Source organism: Sapajus apella, unplaced genomic scaffold (genome assembly GCF_009761245.1).
Source record: "Sapajus apella isolate SASKATOON/1434 unplaced genomic scaffold, GSC_monkey_1.0 scaffold114, whole genome shotgun sequence".
NCBI classification, from domain to species: Eukaryota; Metazoa; Chordata; class Mammalia; order Primates; family Cebidae; genus Sapajus; species Sapajus apella.
The window spans coordinates 86,721-98,745 of NW_022437054.1; the positions used below are offsets into that span (position 1 = coordinate 86,721).

The window sequence follows — 12,025 nt, forward strand, 5'->3', positions numbered from 1 at the left end:
CTTTCCCCCTCTATCTAGATCTGCATGAGGTATCATTGGTTGTCAAGATAATGCCAAAATGAAGACTTTTTCAAAAGAATCCTTAACTGTCAGGCAAGAAAAATTCTCACTGAGTGTGGGAGGAACGGAGGGATAAAAATGAGATCTGATGTCTTTTCCTGGAAGGTTTGGATTAAAGTCTCACTTCTCTATCTCAGGGTCCCAGAATAATTGTGTTTTGCCCAAAGTAAAGCTGAGCACAGAGTCTCAATTTTCAGAGAAGTTGGCACCTATTTGTAGGAGAAATTGCCCCCCCCCAAAACAAAAATCAGTCATACTTTATTTGGAGCAGCCCCTCCTTTTGCTCATGGATAAAATTAAAATTTATGTGATCCTGAACTTAGTTGCTTCTTTTACGTGGTAACAAGATATCTTGAAAATGACATATTTTAAAACATAAACGCAAAAATTGAATATGAACGATTTTCTATTTAACCTACGGGCTAATGTCATCTTTGTGACTGGTTTTCTCATAGACCTGTGAACTAACCCTTTTAAAGAATTTTATTGAAAGTTGTTTGGAAAAATGAAGAATACTTCATTCTTGTAATTTGAAATGACTTACGTACACTTAGCTTTCCTCTAAGCATGGGAAGTGAAGCCAGGCCATATGTGATCACTGAGCACTGAGTTTACGATACAGACAGATGAGTTTGAGTCACACTTTCTCAACTGGTGGAATGGGTATGTACTTAGAAACTCTGCCTTATAAGGCAATGTCCCCATTGATCTTCACAGTTTCTCTCAGGGCTCCTTTGTGTCTGCAGTTTTTCTTTTCTGTTTTTATTTTATTTTATTTTATTTAGAGACAGGGTCTTGCTCTGTTGCCCAGGCTGGAGTATACTGGCATGACCATAGCTCACTGCAGCCTCAAACTCCTGGGCTCGAGTGATCTTCCCACCTTGGCCTCCTAAGTAGCTGAGACTAGAGGTATGTGCTGCCATGGCCAGCTAATTTTTCTATCTTTATGGTTGTCTATATTTTGATATCAAGATGAAGCACAAGTTAAATTTAAATTAAAAAAAAAAACTTTCTCTGGCAGGTGGCAGGAGACCCATTTCTTCCAAATTCCTTTCATTCTTATACCCTGTGGCAAGGCTTATGGGAAAGACAATTCCAGGGGCAGATAAGTCAGACTGGGGGTCCCCACTTCACTTTTAAACTTACGCTCTCCATGCGACATCTTCGATCAAACATGCAGTAGGAACCAGAAATAATCCCAACCAGAAGTGTGCAGAGCTCAGGACCATAGTTGCCTGCGAGAAACAGAAGTGACACTTGTTTGAATACTTTCCCTTTCAAAAAGAGCACAACGTAATTTAATCAAGGAAAATATCTCACAATACAAAAACAACCCATGGTATTAAACACAATGAGAGGTAACCCATGCACTGGCAGGGCAGTCAAGGAAACGGAAGGGGCTTGCTCTTTTCTGCAGCCCTCTCTCCTCTCTCTTCCATTCTTTTAGTTTGACATGTGTTCTTGCCTCTCTCTTTTATAAAGTGCTTCAAGCCCCTTCCGATTGGGATGCTGTCTTAAATTTTCCTAAAGAGAGCTATTGGAGTCACCAACACTGCTTCACTGAGGAGTAAACTTTGCCTCAATTGGTTTCTCCATTCACTCATCATCAGCTCCTTTTCTCCCAATGCCCATTCATTCATGGAGCCAGGACCCATGTCATCGCTACTTGGTACAAGGCAGGGTGGTTCTCCCCACCTAGGAAAGGAAGATGAATAGGTTATAGCCCTTGCCTTCAGGGAATTAAATACCCTCTGGTGCAATCTGCATTAGACAGTGGAATATGGTATAATATCATGAAAATATCCAATGGGGCTTCTGGGAAGACTTCTTAAAGACGACAGAGTATGAGATGTACCTGGAAACATAAACAGGATTTCAGCAGCTAGAGATGGGTAGATGGACAGAGATGCCAAGTGAAAGGATGAAGGACAGGGGAGAGCAGCAAGGAGGCTAGCTTTCAAGAAGACTTCCTCGTTCCTGGCACGCTGGTTGGGGATAGCTTGGGAGGGAACAGGTAGAGAGGGTTTTGAAGATCAGAGCTGCAGGGCCAAGTGAGATGTTAGGTGAGTTGAAAAGAGAACTTACGGCAAAAGCAGAGGGAGGGAGGAGATTACTCTGAACAGAGATGGGGGCCTGAGTAGAACAGATACCTTCAATTTTGGTTCTGAATGGGCAAAAGCCTGGAGCGTGGAGCTGGCTGGGAATTGGGAGGCTGGCCTGCAAGGGGGGACACCTGAGAAAGGGACTCAAGTTAGTGTGATAGACCCTTTGTGTTCAGCGGATTTCTTTTCTGGAATCCTCATCCATTTGGTCCTGCTGGAATAGAGGTTTCGCTAGAGCTCACTGCAAATTAGAGTGAGACTTGCTGAGGGAGGAAGAGCAGAGGGCCTGAGGCACAATTAACTGCTTCTGGGACCCCCCACAGGGACTGGGAGGGTCTGAGAATCCTGGAGGCCTGGAGAAGCTCCCTTTATACAGTACGAAGAGGGCAGGATTTACCCGACTCAAGCCTGGCATCCAAGTGTCAACCCACTCTTTGGTTTCCATCTTCTGCTCCAGATAGATGGCCACATGCACTGCAGCCCTGCCACCCCCTCTGCCCTGAAGGGATTCCCTGCCCAGTCTCTGTCCTCACAGCAACCCCACCCACTTACCCTGATCCCGAGCACCCAGCTTCCCCATCTAGCCAAGGCCATGCCTAACCACGGCCCTTCTGCCTCTGAGCACCTTCACATAGCCCTGTTGGTGGTGCTTGGCATTTTATGACAATTAAACCAAAAAGCAATGAGGTTTGCAGGAAAAGAGTCAAAATTCAACCCTGGAATGGGAGGATTTGCTTTCCTTTTCAAACAGCCAAGAGCAACAGCTTTTGACAGAAAAGTTTAAAACCTTAAAAATGTCTGAGTACATTTTGCCCCATCAATTACATTTCTCAGAATTCATCCTAAGGAAGGAAGAAAACATGCAAAGAAACAAGTACAATGATATTCACAAGAGTGCTGTTCTATGAAAGAAACCAGAAATAGATGTCCTAGAAGAAGATCTATTAAATGCACCATGGCACTTACATACGATGGACTTCCATGCAAGCAGTTAAAGTAACGTAGAATTATATTTGTTGATAGAGAAGTCATATTCTGCTGCTACTGAGAAACACAAGTTCTATGATAACATCTCACAGAGGACCTAACATGGCGGTTGTGGGAAAGGAACCAAGGCTGGCCCAAGCTTCAAAATTAAACTTGAGGTGTCAACCCCCAGATGAGGTACACCCACAGCTATACAACTTTATTACATATTTGCCAATACACATCAATAGATACCATAATTTTTGTAGCCCTGTTTTGGTGTTTTCTTACCTTTATGAAAACATCCCAGGACTTTAAAAACAGTAGGGTGTCCCAGGCCCCTTGAAGGAAGAGTACCTCCTTCAAGTGTGGGCATGCTCACATCCTCAGGAACAATGCACGGAACAGTATATGGAAACAAGGATCTGGGTGGCACAACTGGTGATTTGTATTGTCATATGTCTGTCTGTCTGCATTTCCTGTTTCTACTACAGAAAACACGTATTTTGGCAAAACTCAACTCTCTCTCCAAGAAAACTACGAGAAAGGGATTGGATTATCAGCCTGCTCCTTCCACCTCCTGCTGTCCTGCCTCCAGGGTAAACAGGGTCTCCAGAGCCCAGCTAGGACCTTGGGTTTTGCTGATGCTATAGATGCCCGAGGTGGTGCCTGGTCCCTGGAAGATGGACTTGTTCAAGCTGTACTTGTCAGGATACATGCAGGACCATTCACTATGTGTATTTATTTAAGAAAACAGTGATTTTACAATAATGCATCATTTAAAATAGATTATAACTCAAATGTACACTGTAAATATGTAAAATATTATATATCAATAAAAAATAGATTATGGAACTCAGAACTTTAGTTGCTGAGGGAGAAAAGGAAAATGAACTGTGAATTCTCTTGTTGAAACTATGAAGCCCGTCCTAAACTAATAAAGGTTATATGGAGACTTGAAAGTATTGTTCTGTTGCTCGTCTTCAAAACTAGGAGCTGTGAATGTGATACATATAACTAATTTTAAAGGTTTGTCTCAGAAAGGTTCCAGCTGTTCTATTTTTCACAGATGGACTGAGACTCAGAGTCCTGAAATCCTTCTAAGGTGATCTACTGACCACTTAGGTCCCATATGCCTAGGAACTCACTGCAGTAAATTACAGGAAAGTGAGGCTCAGGTCAGTGGAATTACTGACACATTAGGACACAAGCTGGTGAGAGCCAGACAGAGGATTGGAGGCTTGTCTGATTGTAAAACCAATGAGCTGCGCAGCACTGCCCTGGGTCCGACTAGGAGTATTAACGACAGACATCCACACATCTGTAGATCAGGATTCATGAATGCATTAGTTTCAGCCACGCCACTAATCACATGCACCCCAGTGCCCCAGCACCAGCAGTCCACAAATGTGGTGACAAACTTAAAAAGGTGTTTTTTTTTAAGACAGAGTCTCACTCTGTCACTCAGGCTGGAGTGCAATGGTGTGATCTCGGTTTGCTGCAACCTCCACCTCCCAGGTTCAAGTGATCCTCCTGCCTCAGCCTCCTGAGTAGCTGGGATTACAGGCATGTGCCACTGTGCCCAGCTAATTTTTGTATTTTTAGTAGAGATGGGGTTTCACCATCTTGGCCAGGCTGATCTCAAACTCTGACCTTGTCCCACCTGCCTCAGCCTCCCAAAGTGCTGGGATTACAGGGATACATGTGCAGAATGTGCAGGTTTGTTACATAGGTATACATGTGCCATGGTGGTTTGGTGTACCCATCAGCCCGTCATCTACATTGGGTATTTCTTCTAATGCTCTCCCTCCCCTAGACCCCCCCACCCCCGACAGGCCCCAGTGTGTGGTGATGAGCTTTTTTTCATACATTTGTTGGCCACATTAATGTCTTCTTTTGAGAACTGTCTGTTCATATCCATCGCCCACTTTTTGATAAGGTTGTTTTTTTCTTGTAAATTTTTATAAGATCCTGTAGATTCTGGATATTAGTTCTTTGTCAGATGGATAGACTGCAAAAATGTTCTCCCACTCTGTAGACTGCCTGTTCACTCTGATGATAGCTTCTTTTGCTGTGCAGAAGCTGTTTAGTTTAATTAGATCCCATTTATCAATTTTGGCTTTTGTTGCAATTGTTTTTGGTGTTTTAGTCATAGAGTCTTTGCCCATGCCTATGTCCTGAATGGTATTGCCTAGGTTTTCTTCTAAGGTTTTTATGGTTTTAGGTTTTATGTTTAAGCCTTTATGAGTTAATTTTTGCATAAGGCATGAGGAAGGGGTCCAGTTTCAGTTTTCTGCATATGGCTAGTCAGTTTTCCCATCACCAATTATTAAATAAGGAATCCTTTCCCCATTGCTTGTTTTTGTCAGGTTTGTTAAAGATCAGATGGTTGTAGATGTGTGGTGTTATTTCTGAGGCCTTGGTTCTGTTCCATTGGTCTATATACCTGTTTTGGTACCAGTATCATGCTGCTTTTGTTACTGTAGGCTTGTAGTATAGTTTTAAGTCAGGTAGCATGATGCTTCCAGCTTTGTTCTTTTTGCTTAGGATTGTCTTGGGTATATGAGCTCTTTTTTGGTTCCATATAAAATTTAAAGTAGTTTTTTTCTAATTCTTGAAGAAAGCATTAGCTTGATGCAGATAGTATTGAATCTATAAATTACTTTGGGCGGTATGGCCGTTTTCATGATACTGATTCTTCCTATCCATGAGCATGAAATGTTTTTCCATTTGTTTGTGTCCTCTCTTATTTCCTTGAGCAGTGCTTTGTAGTTCTCCTTGAAGAGGTCCTTTACATCCCTTGTAAGTTGTATTCCTAGGTATTTTATTATCTTTGTAGGAATTGTGAATGGGAATTCACTCTTGGTTTGGCTTTCTGTTTGTCTACTCTTGGTGTATAGGAATGCTTGTGATTTTTGCACATTGATTTTGTATCCTGAGACTTTGCTGAAGTTGCTTATCAGCTTAAGGAGATTTTAGGCTGAGATGATAGGGTTTTCTAAATATACAATCATGTCATCTGCAAACAGATAATTTGACTTCCTCTCTTCCTATTTGAACACCGTTTATTTTTTTCTCTTACCTGATGGCCCTAGCCAGACCTTCCAATACTATGTTAAATAGGAGTGGTGAGAGAGGGCATCCTCGTCTTATGCTGGTTTTCAAAAGGAATGCTTCCAGCTTTTGCCCATTCAGTATGATACTAGCTGTGGGTTTGTCATAAACAGCTCTTATTATTTTGAGATATGTTTCATCAATACCTAGTTTACTGAGAGTTTTTAGCAAGAAGGGGTGTTGAATTTTATCAAAGGACTTTTCTGCATCTATTGAGATAATTATGTGGTTTTTGCCATTGGTTCTGTTTATGTGATGCATTATGTTGACTGATTTTCGTATATTGAACTAGCCTTGCATCCCATGGATGAAGCTGACTTGATTGTGGTAGATAAGCTTTTTGATGTGCTGCTGGATTTGATTTGTCAGTTTTTTATTGAGGATTTTTGCATTGATGTTCATCAGGGATATTGGCCTGAAATTTTCTTTTTTTGTGTGTGTCTCTGCCAGATTTTGGTATCAGGATGGTGCTGGTCTCATAAAATGAGTTAGGGAGGAGTCCCTCTTTTTCTATTGTTTGGAATCGTTTCAGAAGAAATGGTACCAGCTCCTCTTTGTACCTCTGGTAGAATTCAGTTGTAAATCCATCTGGTCCTGGGCTTTTGTTGGTTGCTGAGCTATTAATTACTGCCTCAATTTCAGAACTTGTTATTGGACTATTCAGGGATTTGACTTCTTCCTGGTTTAGTCTTGGGAAGGTGTATGTGTCCAGGGATTTGTCCATTTCTTCTAGATTTTCTAGTTTATTTGCATGGAGGTGTTTACAGTATTCTCTGATGGTAGTTTGTATTTTTGTGGAGGTGTTTACAGTATTCTCTGATGGAAGCCTGTATTTTTTGGAGGTGTTTACAGTATTCTCTGATGGTAGTCTGTATTTTTTGGAGGTGTTTACAGTATTCTCTGATGGTGGTTTGCATTTCTGTGGCATCAGTGCTGATCTCCCCTTTATCATTCTTTTTTGTTGTGTCTATTTGATTCTTCTTTCTTTCCTTATTAGTCTGACTAGTGGTCTATCTATTTTGTTAATCTTTTCAAGAAACCACCTCCTGAATTTGTTGATTTTTAAAGGATTTTTTTGTAACTCCATCTCCTTCAGTTCTGCTCTGATCTTAGTTATTTCTTGTCTTCTGCCAGCTTTTGAATTTATTTGCTCTTGCTTCTCTAGTTCTTTTAATTGTGATGTTAAGGTTGATTTTAGATCCTTCCTGCTTTCCCCTGTGGGCATTCAGTGCTATAAATTTTCCTATAAACACTGATTTAGCTGTGTCCTAGAGATGCTGATATGTTGTGTCTTTGTTCTCATTGGTTTCAAGGAACTTCTTTATTTCTGCCTTAATTTTGTTATTTACCCAGGAGTCATTCAGGAGCACGTTGTTCAGTCTCCATGTAGTGGTGTGGTTTTGAGTGTGTTTCTTAATCTTGAGTTCTAATTTGACAGTACTGTGGTCAGAGAGACTGTTATGATTTCTGTTCTTTTGCATTTGCTGAAAAGTGTTTTACTTTCAATTATGTGGTAGATTTTAGAATAAGTGTGATGTGGTGCTGAGAATAATGTATATTCTGTTGATTGGGGTGGAGTGTTCTGTAGATGTCTATTAAGTCTGCTTGTGCAGAGCCGAGTTCAAGTCCTGAATATGATTGCTAGCATTCTGTCTTATTGATCTGTCTAATATTGACAGTGGGGTGTTAAATTCTCCCATTGTTATTGTATGGGAGTCTAAGTCTCTTTGTAGGTCTCTAAGAACTTGCTTTATGAATCTGGGTGCTCCTGTATTGGATGCATATATATTTAGGATAGTTAGCTCTTCTTGTTGCTTTGATCCTTTTACTGTGATGTAATGCCCTTCTTTGTCTCTTTTGATCTTTGTTGGTTTAAAGTCTGTTTTATCAGAGACTAGGATTGCACCCCCTGCTTTTTTTTTTTTTTTTTTGCTTTCCATTTGCTTGGTAAATATTTCCCCATCCCTTTCTGTTGAGCCTATGTGTGTCTTTGCACATGAGATGGGTCTCCTGAATACAGCACACCAATGGGTCTTGATTCTTTATCCAATTTGCCAGTCTGTGTCTTTTAATTGGGGCAGTTAGCCCATTTACATTTAAGGTTAATATTGTTATGTGTGAGTTTGATCCTGTCATTATGATGCTAACTGGTTATTTTGCCCATTAGTTAATGCAGTTTCTTCATAGTTATGATGGTCATTACAATTTGGTATCGTTTTGGAGTGGCTGCTACCTGTTTTTCTTTTCCATATTTAGTGTTTCTTTCAGGAACTCTTGTAAGGCAGGCTTGGTGGCAATAAAATCTCTCAGCATTTTCTTGTCTGTAAAGGATTTTATTTCTCCTTTGCTTATGAAGCTTGGTTTGGCTGGATATGAAATTCTGGGCTGAAAATTCTTCTCCTTAAGAATGCTGAATATTGACCCCCACTCTCTTCTGGCTTGTAGGGTTTCTGCAGAGATATCTGCTGTTGGTCTGATGGGCTTCCCTTTGTGGGTGACCTGACCTTTCTCTCTGCCTTCTTTCACTCAACATGATGCCTCTGAGATGGATCCATGTTGTTGCATGCATCTGTAATTCATTCTTTTTAGTTTTGGAATTGTATTCCACTGCATGAATAGATCACAATTTGTTCAACCAGTCTTTTGTTGATGGACATTTGGGTTATTTCCAGTTTGGGCCTGTTGTTAAGAATAAGATTGCTATGCACAAGCTTCTACAAGTCTTTCTTTTTTTTTTTTTTTGTGGAAATATGTTTCCAATTCTTTTAGGTCAATGCCTTGGAGTGGGGTTGCTCTATCATACCAGAAGAGTGTGATTAGCTTTATCAGACACAGCCAGAGAGTTCTCCAAAGTTGCTGTGTGAACAAAGCCAGTGCACGTACATTCCAGTTGTTCCACATCCTCACCAGCACTTGGTATGATGCCCGTTGCCACACCAGAGGCTCACAGGGGAAAGGGAGTGTGCATGAGGTGGGATGACTCTGGCAAACCTTCCCACCACCCTGTGAGCTATTCAGGACCGAAGTTATGTGTGAGGGACTGCTCTCCACCGGCTTGCAGGATGGCCCAAGGTTACAACGTCCAGAAAAGAGGCTGGTCTGGAGGCAGCGAGTTCCCACCACTAGTTATTCACAGTCAGGCACGGATCCAACTACCCCTTCTTCTCTTTCTCCACTTCTCACTACTGTCCTTGACTAGTCTTTAAACATATTTTTTTTAAAAAAAAAAAAGCTCCAGAAAGGCAACTCTGAAGCAAACAAGGACTCCAGGACATGCAGAATGGGGTGTATCTGGTTTGAACTGGTGGTAACATTTAAACTCTTGCTTATTGTTAAATAAACAGGCAGGCAGTGAGGAGAAGACATTTCTCAATTTTCCCAAACAGGATGTGAGGAGGGGAAATGCTGCCACCTTCCTTTGCCTACTTGTTTGTGAGAAAGGTGAGGCCCCTGAATCCCTCAAATTATTAACTGATTTTTCCTTTTCAGGCAGTGATCATTTTACTTTCCTATTTTTCTCCTTAGCAATCAATTTTAGAGACCAAAAGGTTGGTCTCACCAAATAGCTATTTACGTCACCCAGAACGACCCCTGCCCTACTCTGCTGTATCTTCCTGAAGCTGTTATGTGGATGTAAAGACAGGCAGTTCCCACACCATTCTCCACGGGACGTGACACGGGAAATGAGGCAGGGAAATAACGTATTGCCCCTGAGACACATGCCTTCCAAGGTGAGAATGAGATGGGTTTAAAACTGGTACTGTGTGGTTTAAAAATAAGCAGTCAGCTGGGCGCGGTGGCTCACACCTGTAATCCCAGCACTTTGGGAGGCTGAGGTGGGTGGATCACCTGAGGTCAAGAGTTTGAGGCCAGGCTGGCCAAGATGGTGAAATCCCATCTCTACTAAAAGCACAAAAATTAGCCGGGCATGGTGGGGGTGCCTATAATCTCAGCTCTTCGGTAGGTTGAAGCAGGATAATCACTTGAACCCAGGAGGCAGAGGCTACAGTGAGCTATGACGCTGCCTTTGCTCTCCAGCCTGGGTGACAGAGTGAGATTCTGTCTCAGAAAAAAAAAGCAGTCTGTACTCTCTTTTACTTTCAAAAACGACATCAATAAAGCAAAGTTAACCAAAGACACACGTGCAGTCTATCTTCCGTGTCTCAGGGGCAATTGTCCGGCCAGAGCCATGGAAAGAGCTGCAGAGGTACCTGAATGCCCGGCCTCAACCCTTGCTGGGGCTCTCCTCTGGCCGAGGTGAAACTGCAGCTTCTAGGAATTCTACTGGGTGGCTGTGTGCTTCTGGTATATTGGTTATATTGTGTGCTTTTAGGCAATTTTAACAATCACTATTTCTAGATTGCAGCCTTCCTGTGGTTATATAAAAAGCCAAGAGAGGGCCGGGCGTGGTGGCTCACGCCTGTAATCCCAGCACTTTGGGAGGCCGAGGCGGGTGGATCACGAGGTCAAGAGATCGAGACCATCCTGGTCAACAAGGTGAAACCCCTTCTCTACTAAAAATACAAAAATTAGCTGGGCGTGGTGGTGCGCGCCTGTAGTCCCAGCTACTCAGGAGGCTGAGGCAGGAGAATCACTTGAACCCGGGGGCGGAGGTTGCGATGAGCCGAGATTGTGCCATTGCACTCCAGCCTGGGTAACAAGAGCGAAACTCCATCTCAAAAAAAAAAAAAGAAAAAGCCAAGAGAGGCACTGTGCTGACACAGCAAAGTTATCCTCCGTGCTGAAGGGAAAAATTGGATGCCTAACGGTTGCCAAACCCCTGATAATTCAGACTATTAGGGTTAATGTCAAAGCACAGTATTTAGGACAGATACTGATAAAGATAGGGCAGACCTCGCCTTGTCACCATCTGAGTAAGGAGCCCTGAGATGGGTCCCCCTACCATCTGCTGTGGCCCGCTGGCCTCTGCAGGTGGAAGGTGCAGGGATACGGGGACTAAAGCTGTTCTTCTGCCCCTGCAGAGCCCAGCCCTGGAACAGATGGGTACCATTTCATTTCATTTGCTCACTGCTGGCTGCATTACCTGAACACACACCCACTGGCACCATCTGTGAGTAACCCACGTTTCCCATGGCAGAGGGAGAAGGTACTTTGCTCACCCCTCCCCCCACAGAGGGAGGTGAAGTAAGGAGGCTGGTGGAGGCACCACCGAGGAAGGGCTTCTGAAAGGACCAAAGACAGTGACCAGCAAGTGTTTCCCGCAAGGCCGAGGAGCTGAAGCTTCCAGGAGGGGCCGGACTGCACAGTCTTGAAAAGCATCAGCTGCGTCCCTGTGGGCTGCCATAACAAAACACCACAGACTGGGTGACTTAAACCACAGATATGTGTCTGCTTGCCGTCCCGGAGACTGGAAGTCTGTGATCGGGGCACCAGCATGGTCGGGTTCTGGTAAGGGCCTCTTTTTGGCTTGCAGAGACCTCCCAGTTCACCATATGCTCTTTCTTATGCACAAATAGAGAGTGTAAGCTCTCTGCTGTCTCTTAGAAGGGCACTAATCCCATCACAAGGGCCCCATCCTCTTGATCACAGCTAACCATAGTTATCTGCTCAAGGCCCCATGTCAATACCATCGCATTGTAGGTTAGGGCTGCAACACTGGGATTTGAGGAAAGGCAAACATTCAGTCCATAGTGAGCATGGGCAGACTGCCGGGCCTCCGATCCCAGCTCTGCCACTGACTCATTACTTACCACTGTGCCTTAGTTTCTTCCTCTGTAAAATGGGGAAAGTATACCTTCTAGGGCTACTGTGAGACTTAAATG

The 12,025-nt window shown here is 43.0% G+C and overlaps 1 protein-coding gene across 3 annotated transcripts in view; it reads right to left on the reverse strand.

The window, feature by feature from the left end:
* Positions 1 to 12,025, reverse strand: part of ATP8A2 (ATPase phospholipid transporting 8A2) — a 643,075-nt gene that overhangs the window by 56,980 nt on the left and 574,070 nt on the right. For all 3 annotated transcript variants that reach the window (XM_032260055.1, XM_032260056.1, XM_032260057.1), the window contains exon 34: positions 1,207 to 1,295. In XM_032260055.1, the coding sequence (XP_032115946.1) occupies positions 1,207 to 1,295 (89 nt within the window). The remainder of the gene's footprint in view (positions 1 to 1,206; positions 1,296 to 12,025) is intronic.